Below are 26,304 nucleotides of genomic sequence, written 5' to 3'. Positions count from 1 at the left end.
CGTAGATGCAGAGAAGCGCTCTGGCAGGTGAGGAATTGCCCAAAGTCACTCCAAACAAGGCTAGGATCTGAGGGGCTCATGCATTCTTCACAGGAGCGCACTGTGAAGTGCAGAGACACAGATTTTTTTTTCTTCTTTGATTTGTTGTTTGGTGTCTTTAAAAAGAAATCACGCAGCTCAAGCTACGCCTGAACTCCTGATCCTCCTGCCTTGGATTACAGACTGATCCCACCTGCTCTTGCACAGGTTTTTAAATTTGATATCCAGTGTTGATCGCCAGTTTGCCAACCAATGCCCTTGTCATCAGAGGGTCACAGTCAAGGGTGCAGAGCAGTAGACTAGACGAGTTGAGATCAGATGAGGTGCATCCAGGCAAGAACAAGGGGAAAGTATGAACCAGTTTTTACATTTGTGGTCACCATAGATAAATATGGTTTCATAAGCAGTTTTGGCAAAAGCTAAAATCTGAACTCTGTTTCCAGGTGTACAGCCATCCAATCTACTGAGTCACCCCACATGGCAAAATTCCCAGCACATGATAGGAGGCTTTGTGCAGAGCTGGCTTTGGGAAAAGGAATGTGATATGGTCTCCTCTCCAAATAGTCTCATTTTCTTGTAAGAACGGTATGCTTTTGTAAGGAAAATGCATTCAAAGAATAAAGTCACTTCCCGCTAATGTAAGGACTGCAAATTGCCATTGGCCAGCTTACATTCTCAGAGGCAGTTCCAGTGAGTGTCAGCCTTTCTATTTAGGGATGCCATGGTAAGGATCCATCTGTCCTTTGGTGTTCTCAGTCAGGCCCAAGGCTGGCTTTCTGAGGAGCAGGTGTTTCTGTTGTGTGCCAATGCTAACAAAAATATTTATGGCTTCCATGGCTTGTGTGTCCAAACAGAGCCACTGCATAGAGAATGTGCACCTTCCTGCTCAGACCAAGTGAAGGGACTCTTTAAAAGCAGCAAGTGGAGGCCAGGAAGATGGCACAGACAGTAAAGCGACTGCCCTGAAATTATGAGGGCCTGAGTTCAGATCCCAGCACCCATCTAAAAAGCTGAGCGTGTACCTGCAATTCCAGCACTGAAGGCAGGTACAGGAGGATCTCTATGACAGACTAACCAGCGAACCTAACTGAATGGTGAGCTCCAAGTAAAACACTGTCTCAGAAAGCAAGGTGGAGGGCTGGAGAGATGGCTCAGTGGTTAAGAACACTGTCTTCTCTTCCTAGGGACCCAGGACTTCGGTTCCTAGCACCCACATGGCAGCTCACAACCGTGTGTAACTCCAGTTCAAGGGAATTGGGTTCTCTCTATTGGCCTACTCTGACACCAGGCATACATGTGGTACACAGATATGTAAGCAGGCAAACACTCATACACATGAAATAAACATGGGTTTTTTTTGTTTTTTTTTTTTTTTTTGGTTTTTTCGAGACAGGGTTTCTCTGTGTAGCTTTGCGCCTTTCCTGGAGCTCACTTGGTAGCCCAGGCTGGCCTCGAACTCACAGAGATCCGCCTGGCTCTGCCTCCCGAGTGCTGGGATTAAAGGCGTGCGCCACCACCGCCCGGCTCAATAAACATGTTTTAATATTAAATAAACAAATGTTTTAATTAAACAAAAATAAGATGGGAGAAATGGCTCAGTAGTTAAGAGCAACTGCTGTGCAAAGCATAAAGACCAAGTTCAGATCCCAGCACACATGTTAAAGTAAGGTATTGTCCTGTGCCATCCTGTAACCCCAGCCCTCAAAAGTGTAGAGACAGGAGGATCACTGGGGTTGGGGGCTGTCAGCCTAGTTGAAAAACTACAGCACTAAGTTCATCAAGATATCCTGCCTCGGGCTGGAGAGATGGCTTAGAGGTTAAGAGCACTGGCTGTTCTTCCAAAGATCCTGAGTTCAATTCCCAGCAACCACATGGTGGCTGGAAACCATCTGTAATGAGATCTGGTTCCCTCTTTGGGCCTGTAGAGATACATGCAGGCAGAACACTGTATACATAATAAATAAATAAACCTTAAAAAAAGATCCTGCCTCAAAGAATCAAAATGGAAAGTAATAGAGAAGATACCTGACACCTTCTGGCCTGCACACACACACACACACACACACACACACCTGTCCACATGTGTGCATATACCACACACATCTCACACACATGCACACATACATGTATACATACACACAGAATAGGGTGGAGAGAGATTGAGGAAGACACTAGACACTTGTGAGACAGGTTTTCTCTGTGTAGTCCTGGCTGTCCTGGATCTCACTTTGTAGACCAGACTGGCCTCGAACTCACAGAGATCCACCTGCCTCTGCCTCAGGAGTGCTGAGATTAAAGGTGTGCTGCACCACCACCACCACCACCACCACCACCACCACCACCGCACGGCAATGTTAGACACTTTGAAGATGTTAATTTCTGACCTCCACAAACACATGGGACTGAAGGTTCACATCAATCTCAGGCTAGAAACAAACAAAAAAAAAGGAGGAGGAGGAGGAGAAAAAGAGAAGGAGCAGCAGCCACTTTTGCTGAAAAAGGCATTGACTCCTTACTCATACAGGCAAGATTGGAGACAGAAAGGTAAGCCATTGTTCTACCCCTGCATGGTGAGGCCACACCCCAGAGCAGAGGCAATCGCCACATGAGAACTAGATGGCTCCCCTCAAGTGATGAGAGCATGACCACCTTGCAGAACCAGAACTGAGATATGATCAGACCACACCCTGACACGGTCTGCTGAACTCACCCTTGCTCCATTCATCCTCTACTTACACCTCGTGTTCAATAGCAGGAAGGGGGACTTGCGGTCACTGGACCTCTTCCTCTATTCTTTCCATGGTGGCCAGATCAAATAAATCTCCCCCTTTCTGCCTTCTCACCACTATTCATCTTTAATTGGCATATCTGCAAGGGTGGACAAGACCTTTGGGGCTGCCAGAGCCAAAGGTTTTGCTCTAAAAACTCCAGTCACACTGCTGCCATTCCAAACCAGGAACTCGTTGCAGAGGAACACCCAGGATGGACACAAATTTTACTTATCCCAGGGATAGTAGCAGGATGACTGGGTCATGTAGTCTGCACATATTTTTAAATCTTACTTTTATTATTTTTAACTCGTGTGTGTGTGTGTGTGTGTGTGTGTGTGTGTGTGTGTGTGTGACTAGGTGCATGTGAGTGCAGATGCTTACAAAGACCAGAGACATCAGATCACCTTAGAGCTGCAGTTACAAGCAGCTGTGAGCTCCTTGTGCGGGTGCTGGGAACTGAACTCAAGTCCTCTGCAAAAGCAGTGCACGCTCCAGCCCCTCTCTCTGTACAGTTCATATTTAAAGAATCTACCAGAGTGTTTGACAAAGAGTCTGTACAATTTTAGAATTCTACCATTTGGGGGAAAATCTGGCAGGCTTTAAATTAACTTTTAAAGATTATTTTATTATTTTATTTTTTTAAAAGATTTACTTATTTTATATATAGTATTCTGCCTGCATGTGTCTCTGCAGGCCAGAAGAAGGCACCAGATCTCATTAGAGATGGTTGTGAGCCACCATGTGGTTTCTGGGAATTGAACTCAGGACCTCTGGAAGAGCAGTCAGTGCTCTTAACCACTGAGCCATCTCTCAAGCCCTTAAAGATTATTTTAAATGTAGGAATATTTTGCCTGCATATGTGTAGGTGCCCCATATGCATGCCTGGTGTCTGTGGAGGCCAGAAGAGGCCATTGGATCCCTTGAAATCGGAGTCACAAAGGTTGTAAGCTGCCATTTGGGTGCTGAGAACCAAACCCAGGTTAGCCACATAGCTTACTGCCCTCAATCACTGAAATTGATTTTTCTCCAGCCACTTAAAATTCTTGATTGTCTCTGTCTTTCTTCCCCCTAGAAATAGGACAGCAGACTCACTTTGTAGATGTTTCTCGAACCCCTGATCATCCTGTCTCCACTTCCCTAGTACTAAGATTATAAATGTGTGCCACCTTGCTAGACTTGTCTATATTTTAATCATACAATATTTTTTATTTCCACAGGAAAATGATTATTACATATAATCAAATTAACATACATCACCTTCCATAAATTCTCATGTGTGTGCTGGTTGGTTTTTTGGCTTTTAAGCTATGGTATCACAGGCTGATGGCATTGGCTCAGTAGGTAAAGTGCTCACTATACAAGCTTGATGATGTGAGTTCAACCCCTGGACCCACATAAAGATAGAAAGAGAACTGACTCCACAAAGTCTTCTGACCTCCACATTTGTGCCATTGGAATGCACTCAGACAAACACACCATTCACACACACACTTATTGTTCCCTTGGAAGTTCTTCCTCAGCCTCCCCCTCCCTCTCCAAACCCTGCCCTCTCAGAAAGCCCGACAAGCTGCAGCTCCTCCCTCGGAGCTGCTCAAGATCTACAGGGTATTTAAGCTCCCGTCCCTAGACCAGCCATGTGATCTCTCCTCCTCCCTCCCCCACCTCACTTCTGGGGGGACTGGAGGGGTCACCCAGGGGTGCTTTGTTCATTCATTAAACCTGGCCTTTTTGATTTGGCTTGATCTGACTTATTGCATCGACAGAGAAACCTACTATGGGGGGGGCAAAAATACTTATGTATTATCATAATAATGGACATTTTTAAAAGAGATAGGATCACACTATGTATCCCTAGATGGCCTTCAACTCAAGATTTTCCTGCCTCGGTATCTTGATGATGAGAATACAGGGGTGTGCCTGACAGTGATGCTGTTTCTTAAAAAAAAGAAAAAAAAAAGAAAAGAAAAGTGAGCCAGGCGGTGGTGGCGAACTTCTTTAATTCCAGCACTCAGGGGGCAGAGCCAGGTGAATCTCTGTGAGTTCGAGGCCTGCCTGGGCTACCAAGTGAGTTCCAGGAAAGGCACAAAGCTACACAGAGAAACCTTGTCTCAAAAAAAAAAAAAAAAAAGCATTAAGTTTTTGTACAGCCCTATCCTCAGAGTAGAACAGCTGTCATCTTCATAAGACCAGCTGTGTCTGCTTGCAAAAGATCATCATGGCTAGGCTTGCTGACTGTTGACATTTCATCATAGACAAGGAGGCCTGGATGCCTGCATATCCAGCCACTCCTCATCCGTTACATGTGATCGGATTGGCCTTGAGGTCTAGGGTGGGATAGAGTATATAGATTGGGGAGGATGGGGAAAAGGAGTTCCATCTGTGTAGCCATGGGGAGGCCATCTCATGCTGGGTACAGCCCTTCCAGAATGGCTGCTTTAGGATCACCCTCACTCCTGCCTGTAACCCCTTACCCACGCTCTGTAAGCAAGCCTAATAAACTCATTGGTTCTCCATGGTGAAGTTGGGCAGAATCCAGCTTTGGTTTGTCACTGGGACCTTAGGAGGGTTAGATGTTGCCCAGTCACCCTTTCCTACCACCAATGGGAGGAACCCTTTGCACAAAGCGGGTTATTTATCAAAACATGGGCAGTTTGCAGCTTACACCATCGAAAAGTGATACCTTCTCTCTCTCCCTCCATTAACTGCCAATAGTCCCTCAGGGGGCAGTGGAAATTGGCAAGCCCCCGGCCATCCACGATGGGCAGAGTCTTGTGCAGATAGTCACAGCTGCTATGAGTTTGTGCACACAGCAGTCACGAGTCCTGCCTGCAAAGCAGCTTTCTGCAGCATCCCTCCCCAGCCCCTGGTTCTTACACTCCCGCCGCCCTCCCTGCAGTATTTCTTGAACACTGGAGGGGGTGATATTTAGGGCTGAGCATTCAGAGGTAATTTATTGTCAGCACTTGGGCCAATTATGAGTCTCAGGTAACTACTATTCACTAATAGATAAATGAGGCTTCTTGGGTCCAGGCAAAGTGAGAACAGCCCTAATCTATGGGCATAGACAAAGAAATGTTTAGAAGGAAGTTTGACAGTCACATGTCCATACAAGCCCAGGGCCTAGGATCCCCCCAGCCACAGGCTTTTTTTTTTTTTTTTGAAACAGGGTCTCACTATGTCACTATGTAGCTCTGGCTGTCCTTGAACTCACTATGTAGACACGGCTGGCCTCGAACTGAAGCTCAGAGACTCACCTGCCTCTCCCTCCCCAGTGCTGAAATCAAAATCATGGCACTACCATGCCAGCTTCAGCCACAGTCTTTAAGTCAATTTATAGTACCTTCCCATGGGGTAGGTCTCAATTCCAGTCAGAAAGTAGTTGGTTATTCCTCCAGCAGATTTGCCACAGTTGTACTGGTGGGCACATCTTGTCTGCTTAACGAATAATGTAGTGTTCAGCATCCATGGCTGTTCTCCCAAAGTAGCCTGCATAGCAAGCACTTCCTGTTGATAAGAGAACTAGCCAGCATGGGAGAAGCATCCACACCATTCTAGCTTTATTTCTCTCGATCCTGGCTGTGTCTTCAACAATAGATTCTTTTTTTCCAGAGACAGGGTTTCCCCGTGTAGTTTTTGGTTCCTGTCCTGGATCTCCCTCTGTAGCCCAGGCTGGCCTCGAACTCACAGAGATCCACCTGGCTCTGCCTCCCGAGTGCTGGGATTAAAGGCGTGTGCCACTGCTGCCCAACAACAATAGGTCCTTACCATATACTTCTGGTGGGTACTCGACTATAGTTGTAACTACCTGTATTATTTGGAGGATCTGGGGGTGGGTAGACATTAATGTTTTGGAGGTTGGTTCTTGCTCATAATTGCATTGGAAAGAGAGATTATCCTAAATACTGTGTGTACTGGCTGGTTTTGTGTGTCAACTTGACATAAGCTAGAGTCATCAGAGGGGAAGGAGCTTCAGTTGAGGAAATGCCTCCAAGAGATCCAGCTGCAAGGCATCTTCTCATTTAGTGACTACTAGGGGAGGGTGTAGCCATAAGTTTCTCTGGTCTCACCCAGGCCCCATGGTCCCGTGTTTCTCCAGTGCCGCAGCCACTTATAAAATAATTACACAGAGGCTCGTATTAATTATCAATTTTATGGCCTAATGGCTCAGGCTTCTTGCTAGCTAGCTCTTACAATTTAACTCAACCCTTTCTATTAATCTATATGTTGCCACATGGCAGTGACATTAACAGCCTGCTGGCATCTTGTTGCTCCTTGGGCGGCAGCTGGCATCTCTCCCCCACTGCACCCCTCTTCTCTCTGTATCTCTGCTTGAATTTCCAGAATGGCTCTAAGCTTTCTTGCCATAGGCCAAAACAGCTTTATTTATTATCCAATGGGAGCCATACATATTCACAGCATACAGAAAGACATCCCACACTGCCTATGGTGTGTGGTAGCATCCCTGGGCTGCTGGGTCCTGGGTTCTATAAAAAAAAAAGTGGGCTGAGCAAGCCAGAGCAAGCAAGCTGGTAAACAGCACCCCTCTACGGCTTCTGCATCAGCTCCTGCCTCTAGGTTCCAGCCCTGCTTGAGTTCCTGTTCTGACTTCCTTAAATTACGAACAGTGGTGTGGAAGTATAAGCTAAATAAACCCTTTTCTCCCCAAATTGCTTTTTGGTCATGGTGTTTCATTGCAGCAATAGAAACCCTAACTAAGACACTATGGGAAGGATGAACATGGGGGCATATGAATAAGTGGAGAGAAATAAATGAGTAGAAGGCACCTTACAAAATTAAGATGTTGCAGGCCTAGACTGAAATACTTAGGATGTAAAATTATCAGCTGCCTCGCTGGGCATAATTAAGCACACCTGTAATCCTGTCTGTCTGTCTTCCCCCAACTCCCATGCGCCATGAGGTAAGAACCTTTTCTACTGCTGCTATGCTCTGCCAAGAGCATGGAACCAAACAGCTGTGGACTGAACCCTCTGAACACATAACCCCACATCTTCCCATCCTTAAGTTGTTTCTGTGAAGTGTTCTCACAGCAACGAGAAAAGTAACTACTGGGGTATTGTGGTAGTTTGAATAAGATTGAGCCTCATAAGCTCATAGGTTTGAATACTTGAGCCTCGGTTGGTGGAACTGTTTGGGAAGGATTAGGAGGTGTGGCCTTGTGGCTGGGGTTGTGTCTCTCTGTCTCACTGCTGTGCCCTCACTACTGCTTCCATGTCAGGCCTGCTGCCATGCTCCCTCCCATGGCGGCCGTGGACTCTAACCCTCTGAAACTGTGAACCCCAAATTAAATACTCTCCTTTATAAGTTGCCTTGTCCATGGTGTTTTAGTACAGCAATGGAAAGTAAGACAGGTGTGTGCCTTGTTTTTCTGTTTTATTTATGCCTACGTTGAGAAAACTCATCTAGGTGTTTGTTATAAATGCCTTTCTTCTTGGGAGATGGTGGGATGGCTCAGTGGGTAAAGAGTACTTGCCACCAAACTTGACAGCCTGTGTTAAATCCCCATGGCCACGTAGTGCAAGAAAAGAACTGACACCTGCAAGGTGTCCTCAGACCTCTACACACACCCGAAGACAGACACACGTGTGTGCACACGTACAGAACACACAGATAAATAAATGTAATTTTAGACTGTTATTAGGCAGAGGCAGGTGGGTCTCTATGAGTTTGAGGCCAGCCTGGTCTACATAGCAAATTTTAGACAAGGCAAGACTACATAGTGCATCTCTATCCCAAAAAAAAACAACAAAAAAGTAAGTTTTGTAGGTTTTGTTTGCTCGTTTTGTTTTCTTGAGACAGAGTCTCTCTCTATAGTCCTTATGGTGTGTAAACCAGACTGGCTTACAGAGATCTGCCTGCCTCTTAAAATACATACATATATATAATTTTTAAAATGTCCTCCTTGGATCTACCAAATTTACCAAGAAGTCAGAGCAGAGCTTGGGGTATATTCAGTGGTAGAGAGTATCCTTAGCATGCATAGGGACTCTGTGTTCAGCCACCAGCAACATACACACAAGTAAAAAGCCAGCATATGTCCCACACTTATAGCACAACATTCTTTACTGCGTAATGTTTTCAGGGCTGTTGACATATATCAGAAGTCTATATATGTGCAGCTTACCACGTTATTCATATCTCTATAAGACTATAAACAAATGATGACTGTCGTGAATAAGTTGTGTGTGTGTGTTTAAATGCTACATACATGTCGGTACCTCAAGAGTCCAGGAGAAGATGTAGGAGCCACCTGCCATGGGTGCTGGAAACTGAACTCACGTCCTCTGAAAGAGCAGCAAGTGCTCTTAACCACTGAGCCATTTCTCCAACCTGAAGTATTTTTATAGCTTTGACATTGTATATTTGACAAGCAAACAGTGAGAAGTCAGCCTTAGGTCCATATGACACACCCCTGGGGCCCACAGCAGTCCAGGCCACAGAACCTGCCATGTTTACTGATATTTTATTTAGTGGGAAGGATTTTTTTTCTCACCTTCGAATTTGGCAAAGTACATTCCTTTGAGTAAAAATAGAGCGTGAGTTTGTAAGGCAGGGTTTAATTCCTCCTGACTCAGCCCGAGGAGTGGATGATTTTCTTATTTTAACATCTCATGCTGAAGTTGCTCACACCTGCCCCTGTCTGGGATGACAGCAGCCCCAGCCCCCACAGTTCCCACCCACCATGCCTCCCCTCCCTCAGCACCCTTTCCCACACACACAGCCTGGGGCAGAACTGCCTGCAGGAGAGGTGTGTCCCCCAAATCAGAATTTCCTCTCTATAGCACCCGTCAGTTTCTGCTGTGGCTCAAGGATGTTCCCATCCTCCTCATTGCCCAAATACCATGTAATTACATGTGGAAGAACTCTAAATTCATTCTTTTTCTTTGTTTGTTTGTTTGAAGCAGAGCCTTGCTATGTAGCCCTGACTGGCATGGTACTCTATGTTTAGCTCAGGCTGGCCTCAAATTTATAGCAATCCTCCTGAGTCTCCCAAATGCTGGGAGTAAAGGCACTACCATATCTCACTTCAAAGTCAAACATACATACATACATACATATATATATGTATATCACATATTTTATATGTATTGTATATTGTTTATATTTTTATATATATTATATATTATATATATATATTTTTTTTCAACAGACAAGGTCTCAAGTAGCCCAGCTTGGTCTTGAACTGGCTATGTGACTGAGAATGATCTTGAACTCCTCCTTTGGAGTTCTGGATCACAAGTATGTACTGCCATGTCCAGCCATATTTCCTGTTTGTTTTTTGAACAGTCTCTTACTCTAGCTCAAGCTGGTCTTTAAGTCTTGGCATTACCTCAGCCTCCTGGGCGGTGAGGCTGCTGCTATGGACCACCATGCTCAGCAATTCTTCGTATTTGGAACAAATGTTCCTCCTACCTTCTTTGGCTGCCATCTCACAACGGCACTTTGGATTTCTAAGCTTCCTTGGCACCACAGAAGGGGAACTGAGATCCATATGGTCATAAGAAAGACTGGGGAAGGAACAATGCATCTCCTCAGAGCTACGGCATAGGAGCAATGTATTTCCACAGAGCTACGGCATACCTTGTCAAGTACCAGTGGGTCTGGGGTCTGACTCAATCTCTTCCTCCCAGGCCTGGAGCTCTGTATCCTACATCTTCCCTGAACACTGCTTTGTACAGGCTAGGAGCTAGTGAAGGATCCAGGGATCTCCTTAGATCTATGGGACCAGAGTAGATTTGCCTGCATGCATGTGAAAGCCTGATGTGTTCTTCAGACAGTGCCTCGGGGACCACACCCAGCTGACCACTGGAGCCAGCCTGGGAAGTCCTGATCTAGGTCCACTTGTCCAGTGTTCTAGAAGATATTGCTGTGCACCCAAAAGCTCAGCACAGAGCCAGAGATAGACCAGATGCCTGTCACTGCCTATCTATACATCTATTGGAAAGTGTCACCAGGACGAAGCAGCTTTAATCTGTCTCATGGGAGAAGGACGAAATGATGTAGTGTTAGTCCCACCAGGCAAGAATAAACACACTACCACAATTTTGAGCCAAATTTGAAGCAAGCATTATTAAATACTGTCTGAGGGATGCTGGCCAGGTACATACCCAGGATTCCCAGAGTATGGCAGCAAATTACCTTAGTCAGGGGCTTATAAAGGCAAAACCCACAAGGCTACATTTGTCCTGCTTTCATCCAATCAGGGGCAAGAATACATCCTGACATACTTCCTGCCTACATACCTCCTACCTACCTGTGATCAACACATCCTGTGCAGTTGGCTTAACCAAGCTTGTTTACAGAAGCAAAAACTTGTAAGCTTATTATCTTTTTTTTTTTTTAGAAAGGGAGGGAGGGAGGGAGGGAGGGAGGGAGGGAGGGAGGGAGAGAGGGAGGGAAGGAAGGAAGGAAGGAAGGAAGGAAGGAAGGAAGGAAGGAAGGCCTGTCACCACCCCCAATGCTGAGGTTACGGGCACATGCAGCCTTGCCCAAATTTTTACATGGGAGCTGGGCATTTGAACTCAGGTCCTCATACTTTCAGAAGCAAGCCTACTCCTACTCACTGAGCCATCTCCCCAGTCCCTAAGCTTATTATCTTACATGAACAACAGCCCCAGTATTCTAGGAAGATATCTGTTCTTGGGCAAGAGGGGCTTACAGGTTATAAGCATTTTTCTCTTATAGATCTCTTAAGTATAGTAATTTAAACTTAAAACATAACTTTACCTGTCCCATTAGCTGTTAGAGGAATATCTGCTGGCCTTAAAATGTTAAGGCTAGGGCTGGAGAGATGGCTCAGAGGTTAAGAGCACTGACTGCTTTTCCAGAGGTCCTGAGTTCAATTCCCAGCAACCACATGGCAGCTCACAACCATCTGTAATGAGATCTGGCGCCCTCTTCTGGCCGGTAGTCATATATGCTGTATACAAAATAAATAAATCTTTAAAAAAAAAAAAATGTTAAGGCTAGCTGGGCAGCGGTGGCACACACCTTTAATTCCAGCACTGGGGAGGTAGAGCCAGGCGGTTCTCTGTGAGTTCAAGGCCAGCCTGGTCTACAGAGCGAGATCCAGGACAGGCACCAAAACTACACAGAGAAATCCTGTCTTGAAAAACAAAAACAAACAAACAAAAAAGTTATGGCACTAGAAAATATCACTTCATGGGCTGGAGAGATGGCTCAGAGGTTAAGAACACTGGCTGCTCTTCCAGAGGTCCTGAGTTCAAGTCCCAACAACCACATGGTGGCTCACAACTATCTGTAATGAGATCTGGTTCCCTCTTCTGGCCTGCAGGCATGCATGCAGGCAGAACACTGTATACATAATAAACAAATAAATCTTTGAAAAGAAAATATCATTTCGTCTTGTCTCCCTTCCACTGAGTCAGTGAGTGGCAGAGAAAATAATAAGCCATGACCAGAGGCACCAATACTTTCTATCGAGGTGAGGTTCCCACACTCTGGGTCTCTAACTCTTGGTGCCTACAGTGCCTGATTGGTAGATATAAAAGTGTTGAGGGCCTGGAGAAATGGCTCAGTAGTTAAGAACACTGGCTGCAGGATCCTCCCGACAGCGCTTCTGTAGATACGAGCAGTCAGCCAAAGTCTTTCAGATGAGTCAAGACTTCAGACAACATTGAGACAAGGTGTTCATGGTCATCGGTGTAACAGACAGAGAGGTGTAAGCCATGCAGTGAGTGGAAGAGCAGGAATAAATAGAGGAACTATTAATTCAGCAGTCTGAAAACTATACCATCTGTGAATAAGATTGGCAAATTTTAGTATAATGACTTCCAAGTTGAGAAGTGGTTTTTGTATTTAAATAGGTATGCTCATTTCAACATTCTTCATTAATAAGATGTATTTTTTTAACAAACACTTTTATTTTTTTATTTATTCATTTATTATGTATACATTGTTCTGCCTGCACACCAGAAGAGGGCGCCAGATCTCAGTACAGATGGTTGCTGAGAACTGAACTCAGGACCTCTGGAAGAACAGCCAGTGCTCTTAACCTCTGAGCCATCTCTCCAGCCCTAATAAGATGTATTTCAATGAATAATAATAATAATAATAATAATAATAATAATAATAATAATGATAATAAATAATGAAAGAACACAGGCTGCTCTTTCAAATGACCTGGGTCCAATTCCTAGCACCCACATGGCAGTTCACTGTAACTCCAATGCCAGGGGATCTTATGCTCTCTTCTGGCCTCTGTAGGCACTACATACCCATGGTGCTCAAACACATTCAGGCAACATGGTCATACGCAAAAAATAACTACAACCTCAAAAAAATGTACTGTTGAAGTGAAGAGGTCACCTTCAGGGGCCAGTGAGATGGCTTAGAGGGTGAAGCCATTGCCAGCCTCACAACCACGTTTGATCTCTGAAACTCACACAAAGAAAAGAGGGGACCGGCAGCACGCTGTCGTGGGATATTTGTTCACTGTGGGAAGATGAATTGCTGTGATTGGTTTGATAAAGAGCTGAATGTCCAATGGCCAGGCAGGAGATACAGGTGACACTTCCAGGCAGAGAGAGAGGAAGCAGGAGATGAATCTAGGTTTGAGAGAGATGCCAGGAAACACAGAGAGGAAACAGTGGATGCAAGATGGAAGAGAGGAGATGCCACATGATAGAACGTAGATCAATACGAATGTATTAATTTAAGTTATAAGAGCTAGTTAGGAACAAGCCCATGCTATAGGCTGAGCTTTCATAATTAATAAGAAGTCTCCGTGTCATTATTTGGGAGCTGGCGGGTGGGACAGTTGTCCTCTGACCTCCACATACATGTGTGCTCCCCTCCCCACATCATGCACACACAGTAACATGAGCCAGCAAGATGGCGCAGCAGGAAAAGCCCAACAAGCCTGTCTCCTGAATTCAATCCACAGGACCTACATGGTGGAAGGAGAAAACCAAGTCTCAAAAGTTGTCCTCTGATCTCCACGTGAGCATCATGACACATGTGTACCCACACATATACATGCAAATCAATAGCATAAATCTTTAAAAAACCAGAGAGGTCATCTTCACCCTGTCGCCGATGCTTCGGTGGTGTGGCCCCACCCTCTTAGACAGAGAGGAGGACCCAGTGTTTGGGAAAATCCCCCAGTGAGAAAAGTGGGTTCTGGTGCCAGATCTTGTAGCACATGTAAGCCACAGCTGGGTTCTCCAAGTTACCAAGGCAACAGAAATCAGTGGAAAGGAACCCCTCCAAATTAACACTGTTTATTTTGGGCAAGTCTAAGGTTTTCGTTTTTGGCATAGGCAAAGATAAACACACCCAGACCTTCATTTGTAGTATGTGGATAAGAAATCGCCTGTATGGCTCAAACCAAGGCACAGGATGAATAAATACAAATTCGTTTATTCCTTTAACACATACAACCCAAAGCACTTTGGGTTTTTTTGTTGCTGTTTTTTTTTTTTTTTTTCAAGACAGAATTTCTCTGTGTAGCCCTGGCTGTCCTGGAACTCTCTCTGTAGACCAGGTTCCCCTTAACTCACAGGGATCCACCTGCCTGTTTCCCAAGGGTTGAGATTGAAAGTGTGTGTGCCCCCCAACCCCATCCCATCCCCACCCACCCACCACCCACCCACTCCTCCACCCACCCCACCCCACCCCGCCCCGCCCTGGCCACACACACACACACACACACACACACACACACACACACACACATACACACACACATTTTGTCCATTTTAAGACAGGTTCTTAACTATGTATCCCTAGAGGCCAATAGTCAATTTGTAGCCAAGCTGGCCTTGAACTTGTGGCAGCCATGCTAGTTCCAGGACAACCAGGATCACACAGAGAGACTCTGTCTTGAAAAACCAAAACCAAAACAACAACAAAAACAAAGAAACAAAAACCATGAACTAGATAATTGTGTATTTAGAACATACATGATAGCAAAATCTTATAATCCTGGGACAAGAAGACTGAGGAAGAAGAATCATGAATTCAAGCCCAGCCTGGGCTACATTGCAAGACCACTTCTCAAACAAACAAGCATTCTCTGAAAGGAAGGCTCTGTAATTAGCTTGTACTGGGGACCGTCCAACGCCTGAGGGACAGTGGGCAAGTGCTTGTCTGCACTTCATGCCCAACTCAGGAAGGATAAATTTTTATGTGAACTAGGTCAGAAAGTTTTCGGAAACTGTCTGTAGAAGTAGATGTTTAGACCTCCAGAATGCTCAGTTTCTACCTCTGATGTCTACAAAGATGTTTAAGTTTCGTCCTCTGAGGCTTGGGGCGTGGCTTAGAGGCCTAGCCCGGGCTCTGGGTTCATTTCCCTAACAACAACAACAACAACACACACACATACACACACACACACACACACACACACACACACACACACACACACACACACGAAGCAGAAAATGTTTCATCCTTTGAAACTATGCATAAAACAGAACAAGTCAGAGAGGTGCAAACCCCCACGTCTTCATGAACATTTGAGGAACAGATACAACATTTAACTGCATAGGATACTTTAAATGCTTCTGGAACCCAGGCCTACTTGTAAAGGCCAATAAATACCCAACTGAGGCTGAGGTAAGAGAATTACAAGTTAGAGGCCAGTCTAGACCACTTAGTGAGACTCTCTCTCAAAATAAGAAGTAAAAAGAGACCTGGAACATTGTTCGATCCAGGTTTGATCCCCTGCACCTACATGGTGGTCATAACTACATCTGTAACTCCAGTACCAGGGGATCCAATGTCTTCCTCTGTCCTCCATGGATACCAGGCATGCACATAATGCACATAAATACATGGAGGCAAAACACACACACACATACACACACGATAAAATTAAGAGCTGGGGAGGAGCTAAGCAGAAGCATGCTTGCCTAGCATGTGTAAGCCTCTACGTTCAACTTCTAGTACCCTGAAATAACAAATAAAATTCTCCTGGAATTTTATTTTTGTCTTGAAGATGGTTGTGTTGTTGATCTGTCTTACTCTGAAGCCCAGGCTGCCTTTAAACATACCGTCCTCCTAATTCAGTTTCCTAAGTGCTGGGCCTGCAGGTGCATACCATACTGTTAAGGGAGTTTCAGAGACTGTTGACATGATTGGAGATAATGTAGCTCTTCACCAATTGCTATGTTGTAAAATATTTCCACAGAGTGTTAGCCAGGTCCACAAGCTAGACGGAGTATGCTGGAGCCTCCTCAACCTACTGTCTGCCTTTCTGGCCTCCTCAATAGAAAAATGATACTTGCTGAGGATGCCTGTGACTAAAGAAGTTTCCATGGCTATCCTAGGCCTGCAGGCCAACAGACCAAGCAAGTGCAGTCAGTTTCTCTGAGCCAAACTGACCTCTACATGCAGACAATTTACTCATCTATAGAAAATTGTCTGGCTGGGCGGTGGTGGCACACGCCTTTAATCCCAGCACTTGGGAGGCAGAGGCAGGCAGATCTCTGTGAGTTTGAGGCCAGGCACCATTTGCCAAATTTCATTTCTTTGAGTACCTTTTGGGTTACTTCCTGCAGGTAGTGGTATTTGGTTATTACAAAGCACAAGTAGGACATTTCCTTGTAATTTCCTTGGCTTGCTGCCAAGTGATAGAAAATCTTTTTTCAAACCTTTGTTATTAACATGGTGTTTCTTATGAAGTTTTGGAGCTTTTAGCACACTTCCTACCAATAGCTGGTCAATTTTATCATTTCTTTGTGCTAGAGGGCCTGGTAGACCCATATGGGATCTGACATGTGTTATATACAAGGGATGATTTCTATTTCTGATTATTTCTTATAATTGAATAAATAACAAAGTCACTTCTGAATCATCTGGAATAACTTCAGCAGTTCCCATATGTAAAACAACTCTTTCTGCATACTGACAGTCAGTAACTATATCAAGAGGTTATGAAAATTTTAATAATATCATGAGAATAGCATATAATTTTGATTTTTGAACAGAATCATAAGGGCTTTGAGCCACTTTACTTAAATTTCCTGATTTAAAACCTGCCTTTCCTGATTTGTTTGTATGAGTATAGAACGTAGGGGCTCCAGATATTGGTGCTCCCCGTACCAATTGTGAGAAAGGACCCACGTGATTCTCTTTATAAATTGAAGTCTCTCGCTTTTGGGATATTTGTTGTTAATCTCTCCCAAAAAATTACTGCAAGCTCTTTGTCAATGTTCATTTTTCTGCCCATAAGAGGAAATTTCAGCATTAGTAAAAGGTACTACAATTTCTGTTGGGCTCATTCCTGTTAATTGATGAAGTCTCTCTTTTTCTTTTAGAATCAATTCAGAAACCTTTTCTACATAGGTCTTTAATTTTTATGTTCTGTTTGTGTGACAAAAATATTCATTCTAGAATATTATCTTCTCTCTGCATAAGAATTCCAGCAGGAGAGTGGGTAAAAGGTAGAATAAGTAGGATGCAATCAAGTTCTGGATCCAAATGATCCACATGTGCATCTTGTGTTTTTTTTTTTTCTCTACCAATTCTCTCTTAATCGCAGCTGTTAATTTTCTTGAACTATTTATGTCCTTCTCACCTTGTAAGGTTTGAAATAAATTACTTAGTTCTTGAGCTGTTATTCCGATTGTGGGTGGTAGTTAGCAACTGTCTCCCAGTAAGTGTTGAAAGTCATTCCTGATTCTTCGGTCTTGTCCCAAGCATTCAAAGCTGCTGTACGGCACAGGGCCAAGGTGTGATCATCAAATGTCTTTCCACATCTTAACAGTCCCTCACCAAGCATTTGATCTTGGGAAATCTTCTAACCTCTAACCCTGCCTTGCTGTTCCATGGCCCTAGCTTCGTCTCTCCATCATGTGTTCCACTGTAACTGAGAACCGGATTACAATCCTGCTGCAACTAAATCTTTCCAGTCTCATGGGATAATTCTGAGTGGCCGATGACTTTAACATCTGCTTCACAAAAGGTGAGTGCATACCATATTAAACTATTGCTTCTGTAGGATCCAGTTAACTTCCGCATACCCTGGGGATATCTATCATCTGGTGTTCATTCTTGAATGGTAACTGCATAAACTAGGGTTGGTTTTCTAATAACCTTGGGATGTTCCTCTCTCACTTTATAATATAATGGTGAGGTTGGTTCTCCTCTAAATGCTGTTCCTGAATATTTTAGTATTTGTTTCTAAAGCTTTTATCTTATCAATCAAAATTGTATTATTCTCCCAAGTAATTATTTGTAAAGCTTACATATTATCAGTAGTAGACTTTTCTAAGACTGGTATCTTATCAATTTCTCATATTTGGTAGTTATCAAACCATTTTTTAAGGATAAAATGTGAATTACCAGACTGCTAATAATTGTGGTAAACATTATATTGATCCCAGCTAAGTTGTTTATCTCATTTATTTCATCTATTTTCATAACAGCAGTGAATAGGGTCCTAATTCCCTGCATTGTGATACTGCCAATCTTCAACATGGGGAAGGTTTTTACATTGTCCTTTCCTCTTATTATTTTACTTTTTAAAAAAATTTATTTACTTATGTATTTATGTATTTAATAGCCTAGTTCACTGTTTAAAAGTTCCCAAGTATCTTATCAGTTGTGATGCTGCTCCTCGGAGGACTGGGCTGTGGTCTTCTCTGGAGGCGTGGGTTGTGTGAAGGTATTTAGATGTACTGACGGTGTTTGGCCAGCAGGCGGAGGAGGTGAGGCACCAAGGTAGCTCAAGGTCAGCACACTAAGCCAATGCTCAAAGCAGCTGGACCACACTACCCTGGGCTTGTGAGGAGCAGAACTCGTATGCGGCGGAGGAGACGGCGGCACCCCGAGCGATGCTCAAGGACCAGAACTTGTCCCACGCCTGTGCAAGCCGAGCAGAACCGATTCGGGAGGACACCCGGTGGCTGCAAGCGCGGGCGGGAGAGCGCGGGGAACTCCGGGGGTCGCGGTGGAGGCGCGCGGGGAGCTCCGGGGCAGACCCGCTCTAGGAGTCGCGGAGTGCCCCACTTCGGGCACCAGATGATAAAATTTTCCTTATGGCTTACTAAAATGCAAAATCCCGTCCACAAATATTAAAAAAACAAAAGAGGAACCTGAGTCAAATCACAAGCCACCGCTAACATCCTACAGGATTCGTTTCCTCGCTCGAAAAGGCCGCCTCTTCCTTGGTCACATCCATCACTAATGAAAACCCGCCTCTTGGATCAAAACTCTCCTCTCAATTGGCTAGCGGACCAGTGACAGACTTCCCATAACAAAGGTGGCCACAGAGCCATACCTCCCTCTGATCTGGAGTCCCTTGATAAGAAATCAGGAAGCTGCCAGGTGGTGCACAGTTTAATCCCAGCAGAGGCAGAGTATCTCTGAGTTCCAGGCCAGCCTGGTCTACAGAGCTAGTTCCAGGACAGCTAGGACTGTTACACAGAGAAACCCTGTCTTTAAAAAACAAAACAAACAGTTGGACCTCTGTGAGTTCGAGGCCTCACACAGGACAGCCTGGTCCAGGAGCGAGATCCAGGACAGGCTCCAAAGCTACATAGAGAAACCCTGTTTTTTTTTGCGGGGGCCGGGGGGAGAAAGGAAGGAAGGAATCTGGAAGCGGTGTTGCCGTGCTACTGTGGGGAAAAGGACCGTGCTGTCAGTGGAAGAAGAGCATGAGCAGCAACCATGCTGAAGAAACAAAGAAAAAAGACAGGAAACACAACCCCCTATTTCAGTGATAGAATCAAACTTTTTAATTTTCCTTCTAGAAACTTACAAATTCCAACTCATAGATATTTTTATAGTAAAAAGATTATTTACTGGCAAAAATCGTAGGAACCCTTCAGACACCATGAGCAAGCATCAGGCTAGGCTCATGACCTGGTCCTGCCCACCTTCGATGGGGGTTTTGGAGAGGCAGAACATGGAAACAGCTTGGTCCCCAGAAGAAGGACTAGACCGGGAGGATTTCCAAATTCACATTCAACGTTTCTGTGTTAAGTATAGACCTCTGTGAGGATGGAGGCATTTCTCATGAAGAATACTGCCTTCTGGATACATTTAAAAAAAAATACAATGTCTGTTTGTGTGTCAAAAGATGTATCCTGAGGCAGAGGATGTAGTTCGGTTGATACAGTGATGTTTTAACATGCATGAAGCCTTGGGAGTGACCTTCAGCGCTGCAAAAAGTGGGCGTAGCGGCTCTTTTGTCATTTCAACACTTGGCAGGTAGAGACAGGAGAATCAGGTGTTCAGAATCATCTTCAGCTACACAGTGTGTTTGAAGAGAGCCGGAGTTAGGTGCGATCCTACCTCAAAAGAGAAAAGAAAAGAAAGAAAGAAAGAAAGAAAGAAAGAAAGAAAGAGAGAGAGAGAGAGAGAGAGAGAGAGAGAGAGAGAAAGAAAGAAAGAAAGAAAGAAAGAAAGAAAGAAAGAAAGAAAGAAAGAAAGAAAGAAAGAAAGAAAAGGAAACTTTGTATCCTGTCACCCGTTCAGTAATCTCAGCACTCCAGAGACTAAGGCAGGAACTGCAAATTCAAGGCTGTATCCCTCCAATTGGCAAGAGACCAAGGTCACTGGGAAAACCTCAGTGACAGGAGTCCATTTCCTTCATAGTCTTGGAGACTGTCCATTAGACAGGCCCCCTCTGTGCAACAGGGCCAGGGATGGTCCTATGAAAACCTGACCCGTAATTCCTAGCTGCTCCTGGCAGAGAAGAGACAGGGACCCCAAGAAGTGGGAACAGCTCATTACCTAGAGCTTCGCAGAGGAGGATTTAAACTCTACCAATTGATTGATGTCGTTTGGGAATGTCATCCAGGAGCCACCATCAACCACCAACACAATCCCTGAGACATAGGAAGCTAGAGGGCTGGCCAGGTACAGCACGCTGTGGGCGATCTCTGTCTTGTTTCCAAGTCTTTGCGCAGGGTTTGAAAGACGCTTTAATTTCAAACTGTCCTGGGGGCCCCCTGGAAGGCAATAGGAAGTCAGGACCCAGTAAACCCAATGTCCACTGCTGCCTCCATCCAGCACTCCCTCCGGCCCACATCTGGAAAAGGTGGTCGCTCTAGCAGGGCCTAGCAGAACAACAACAGAGGAAGTGCAGAATACCATAGAATCCACGGGAGGGAAAGCGATACCCTCTGGGCAATCAGTGAGGGTACGGAGAGCCTAAGAGTTAGGCCAAATTAGACAGGGTAGAAGGTCAAACATTTGGATAACTTCCTGACTGGAATAAGACAAAATGTTTGCTGTTGTTTTTTGTTTGTTTGTTTTTGTTTTCCAAAACAGGGTTTCTCTGTGCAGCCCTGGCTGTCCTGGAACTCACTCTGTAGACCAGGCTGTCCTGGAACTCAGAGATCCGCCTTCCTCTGCCTCCCAAGTGCTGGGATTAAAGGCGTGTGCCACTGCCTCGCTAAAGACAGAATATTTTAAGCCCTGCTACAATTCGAGAAGCTTTGATGGTTGTCCCAAACTCCCAAAGAGACTTACCCAGTCGCCGCATCCCCTCAGTGCCACTGATGGGACCAGGAGCCAGGCTGTTGACACGGATATTCTGGGGACCCCACTCCACAGCCAAGTGTCGCGTCATAGCATCTGCGTGGGAGAAATACACATAGGAGGGGAAACCGTGAGGCCGTGCCACCTCTGGGTTAGCCTAAATGCCAGCAGGAGCTCAGGGTCAAGTCTAGGCCTGTGCAGTGTCCACGGCTAGGGTCAAGTCCGTGTGGAGATTACCAGGCTCCAGGGACAGTCAAGGGGATAATTCACAGGGGGCGCCCATACCCACGGCTGCCTTGGCCGCGCCTGCGTGGAGCTGCAGCACCTGCCCCCGCATGCTAAGAGTGGCGGTGATGTTCACAATCACTCCTCCATGGTCCTGAAACATACAAGGGACGGCCGTGAGTGGGGAGCCACAGGAGGAAAGGCCCCCGCCCAGAGGATACCCACCCGGAAGAACTTCTCGTAAAGCACACGAGACACATTGAAGGTGCCAATGGTGTCGATGTCAACCACAGTCTTGAAGGCGTTGAAAGACAAAGCACTGGCCGGGCATAAGAAGTTTCCAGCTGCACCTGGAGATCAGAAGCGGAAAGCTGGTGGGCTGCGGCTCTGAGAAGACAGGACACTAATGGCCACCAATCCCTGCCAAGAGTACAAAAAGGAGCCTGATGTTCTGTGGGCTCTGAAAGTGTGGAGACCCTCAAAGCGGTCTGAACCGGACAAGACAGGACTCAAAGCACTTGAAATTCATGGGCAACAGGGACAGGATAGAAGACGAGATGCCAAGAAGTTAAGTCCTGAAACCAAGTATAAAGGCAGCACGTGGGGCAGAGGCAGAAGGATCAGGAGTTCAAGGTCATCTTTAAGCACTCAGTAAGTTTGATCCCAGCCTAGCCTACAGGAGATTCTATCTCACAAAATAAATAGATAGATGATAGATAGATAGATAGATAGATAGATAGATAGATCAGCAGATAGATTTTTTTTTTGGTGTTTGTGAATGTGACCTTATTTGAAAATAGAGTCTTTAATAGGCATGGTGGCCCAAGCCTTTAGTCCCAGCACTTGGGAGGCAGAGGCAAGGGATCTCTAAGTTCAAGGCTAGCCTGGTCTACAGAGTGAGCTCCAGGACAGCCAGGGCACACAGAGAAACCCTGTCTCAGGAAAAAAATATGGAGCCTTAATATATGATAATAATATAAATTATTCAGCAAATGTAACATTTGAGTAATAGCAGATATTGTGAAGTAATTATATAGAATTCTGTTTTATCTACTTAATTATTCTGTAAGGCTACAAAAATCAACTTTTTTCTGGGCCAAAGATAGTAACCAGTCCATTTTGCATGATGAGCTCCATTCCCAACTCTATTACTTTTAATTATTTGTTTATTTATTTAGAGACAGGGTCTCTTTATATAACTCTGGCTGTCCTAGAACTTATCATGTAGACCAGGCTGGCCTCAAACTAAGAGATCTGCTTGCCTCTGCCTCCTGTGTGCTCAGATTAAAGGCATGTGCCACCACACCTGGGGAGGCAGCCTCATACTTTTATTTTAGTATTTATTTAGTATGTGTACATGTGTGGTGTGTGCAGGTGTGCAGATGCCAGGGCACGTGTGGGGTCAGAGGACATCCTGCGGCGGTGGACGCACTCATTCCACCATGTGGGTCCCAGGGATAGGACTCAGGTCTAAGCTGCTGAGTCACCTCACTAGCCCACTTTTTAAAGTGGAAATTTCAGTCCACAAGAACACCCCTGAAGTGTGACTTAGTCATGTTCACAGCGCACCCAGCAGAGCTTAGGCTTTGCTGAGCCGCCACTCGGAAAGAGCAGAGATTGTCCAGGACAGAGCCTGTAGCCTAGATTGTGCCTCTGGCAAATGAAAAGGTCATGGCTGGGCCAGGACAGAACCTGTAGCCAGAGTCTTGCCTCTGGCAACTGTGAGGCCATAGTCAGGCCAGGACAAGCACCTAGGCTCTCTGGCACACCCCTGCCCCCAGGAACAGAGTTCTGGAGCTTCCAAGCAGCACTATCGACCTATCAGATGGCTCTGGCCTCACTTGTTGCTGACTCACAGTTAATAAGGATGTCGATTTTGCCAAACTCTTCCAGCGCCTGGTCCACAGCAGCCATGACAGCCGAGGGAACTCGAACATCCATAGATAGAGGAAGGCACCGCCTTCCGGTGGCAGCAACCAACTTTCCAGCAGCCTAGGCAGCAGACAGAAAGAGGGTTGGCTAGCAGCCTCAGCCTGGAAAAGCAGTCCTTAGAACTCGATGGAAATGATACATTACATTAGGACCCCAAGTTTGCCATGGTACCCTGCCAAGGGAGACTTGGCTTGCAAATAGCCACCCCCTGGGGTCATGACCCCTGGTGGATGTTGGTAAAACATCCTGCATTCTCTATAACCTGTCACCTGTCCCAGATCTCACCTTCTGCCTACCCTGTAGGCATTTCCCCTGACCCTAGATGGGTGGGATGATGACCTTCATAGTGCTGGTGATCCTACTGAATAATTCTGGAACCATATTACTTCTAAAAACATGACCCAATAGCCAAACTTCCAAAACATCAAGGGTATTGAGGCTGGGCTTGGTGGCACACGCCTTTAGTCCCAGCACTCTGAGGCAGAGCCAGGTGGATCTCTGTGAGTTCAAGGCCAGCCCGGTCTACAGAGTGAGATCCAGGACGGGCACCAAAACTACACAGAGGAACCTCGTCTTGAAAAAAACAAAACAAAGAAACAAACAAAAAAGTCAAGGGTATCCATGAGGGTCCATTTCCACTGAGCTCCTCTACATAAGAAGAAACAGGTTTTTGGTATTTTTATCCCCTGGGCCTCAGGACTCTTTCCCCACCCAGGTTTAGAACCCCACAGCCTTGCTCTCACCGTGGACACTCTTGGCAGACTCCTGCTGACGATGACAGTGTGGCAGCCGTGCCTACAAAACCAGATGGCAGGACTGAGAAGGAAGTAAGAGGGACACGCCCCGGCGGAGGGCCCTACAGGTACTACTCTAAGAGGAACTCCCCCGAGAGTTCCTTAGGCTGAGGTATGAATCAAGGCTGAAGCATGACTGGCAGCAGGCAGAGGGACTCAAGCAGGGCTGAGCAACTCTAGAAGGACTGCAGGGTGCCATGGTTTCTGTGATATGTCTCGGGGGTGGGGTATTCTAGCCCAGATACTGTGTACATGGCAGAGAGGGTGTGGTGGGCGACTGGCGCCAATCCCAGACCTGTGCAGGACCTGCTGGGGCACAGGAGTGGAGGATAGAGAGCCCATTTTGAGAGAGGGAGCCTCATGGGGACAGCAATGGGCAGTTCCACCAAAACTACACTAAGTCATCCAACCGTCATGATTAGATAACACACAGGACTTTGTTCTACCAAGAAGAAATTGCATAAAGCCACTAGCTTCGAACAATAGTCGACTACCTGGAGCCACAGTCAGTTCTTGTGGGGCTCACCTCAGGTTGTGAAAATAGACTATTGGGGAGAACTGGAGAAGGTTCTTCTACCTCCACCTCAGCCTAATTCTGAGCCTCTGCTGGCTTCAGTAGCAAGTTGCTAACCCTCTCGTGATGCCACAAGACCTGTGTCCCCAGAGACACTCTTGCCCACTGTAGCAGCCCCCTCACAACCTATAAAGCTCCGAGGCCAGTCACACAGACCTTTAGGAGACTCCAAAGGTCCTGTCTTCCCCAACCCCAGGGCAGCACCCAACCATTCCCCAAAATCCATTAGGGTCCAGCCAACGGAAAGTAAGGTGATAGGGAGGGTGTCAGGGCAGTGTGTACCTCATGAAAATCTCAGCGATCCGGAAGCCAATCCCAGAACCACCGCCTGTAATAAAGGCCACCTTGTCCCTTCAAAAAAAGGAAAATGTAGTCATTTTTTTAAAAATATTTTTTATTTCATCCCGATGAGTATTTTGCCCGTGTGCCTACACATGGTTGAGTCCTCATGTGGATGCTGGGGATCGAAGCTGAGTCCTCTGGAAGAGCAGTAGGTGCTCTGAACCACCGAGCCAGCTTTCTAGTCCCTAGAGTCTACTTTAAAGCCAATGTTTTAGCCTGGTGGGGGATGCATGCGCGTAACTCCAGCATCAGGAATTACATAAGAGCTACATAGTGAGTTTCAGGACAGCCTAAACTACGTAAGATTCTGTCTCAATAAATAAATCGCTGGCCAGGCTGGCCAGGCAGTGGTGGCGCACGCCTTTAATCTCAGCACTCGAGAGGCAGAGGCAGGCAGATCTCTGTGCATTCGAGGCCAGCCTGGTTTACAGAGAGAGTTCCAGATAGTCAGGTCTACAGAGAGAAACCTTGTCTCGAAAAACCAAAACTAGATAAATAAGTAAATAAATCACTGTTAACAGAGGGTAAATAGGTGGCCTAAGGGGGACTTTGATCCCATGAACTTTCACCCAGTTTGACTATGAAAGAAAATATGCTCAAGCAGAGGCTGGAACCCAGTGGGTTTGCTAGACACAATCCGCAGCCATAAAACTGCAATCTTTAAAGTCTGTTATTATTGGGCTTCCTGGAAGTTCAGAATATTTAACCTAAAATGCTCTGTGTAGTAAGGTCTCAAGTGAGACATTTTCAAAACGAACTAGCTTCCTCCCTCAGTCCTTCATCCGATCCTTGGGGATCCAGAACCCCAAGAAACTTCAGGTCTGCCCAGGAGCAGAGTACTGAGCACCCGTCCCAGCAGCAGATCCGTTCTGACCCCTGTACCCCAACCCCGGATCTCTCCCTTATTCCCTGCTTTAGCTCACTGAAGAAGGTCCGGGCAGAAGAGGTGGTGGTATTCAGAAAGACAATCGTCCTCCTCAACGTCGGGCGGCTGCTGGTCCATGACGCTCGCTGTGTGCGGGCCGCAGTGGTGAGGACCTTAAAACTGGGAACCAGACCCTACCTTGCAGTGCACAGCGTTCTGCAAGCTGCTCGCTCCGCCCAGAAACAACCAGGACCAGAGTCCCACCCCCCACGCCACCCCGCCCACCAGACT

General features: G+C 45.8%; 1 protein-coding gene across 3 annotated transcripts; it reads right to left on the bottom strand.

Annotated features, from left to right (window-relative positions):
• Nucleotides 1-19,507: 19,507 nt before the first annotated feature.
• Nucleotides 19,508-26,249, bottom strand: Decr2 (2,4-dienoyl-CoA reductase 2). Of its 3 annotated transcripts, none has more exons than XM_028854627.2 (9): nucleotides 26,072-26,249; nucleotides 25,089-25,157; nucleotides 24,182-24,233; nucleotides 23,363-23,498; nucleotides 21,732-21,856; nucleotides 21,567-21,660; nucleotides 21,273-21,377; nucleotides 20,532-20,749; nucleotides 19,508-20,090 (listed from the first exon to the last, which is right to left on the bottom strand). In XM_028854627.2, exons 1-8 carry the CDS (start codon nucleotides 26,149-26,151, stop codon nucleotides 20,532-20,534), a joined length of 879 nt encoding a protein of 292 aa, XP_028710460.1. In that variant the 5' UTR covers nucleotides 26,152-26,249; the 3' UTR covers nucleotides 19,508-20,090. The 3 variants fall into 3 exon arrangements, with proteins under 3 accessions (XP_028710460.1, XP_028710459.1, XP_028710461.1); XM_028854626.2 differs by having other exon boundaries at nucleotides 19,508-20,086; XM_028854628.2 differs by having other exon boundaries at nucleotides 19,508-20,045.
• Between the last annotated feature and the right edge of the window lie 55 nt (nucleotides 26,250-26,304).

Source organism: Peromyscus leucopus, chromosome 8b (genome assembly GCF_004664715.2).
Source record: "Peromyscus leucopus breed LL Stock chromosome 8b, UCI_PerLeu_2.1, whole genome shotgun sequence".
NCBI classification, from domain to species: Eukaryota; Metazoa; Chordata; class Mammalia; order Rodentia; family Cricetidae; genus Peromyscus; species Peromyscus leucopus.
Note: the sequence above shows the minus strand (reverse complement) of the source record. Positions and strands in the feature narration are given on the sequence as shown.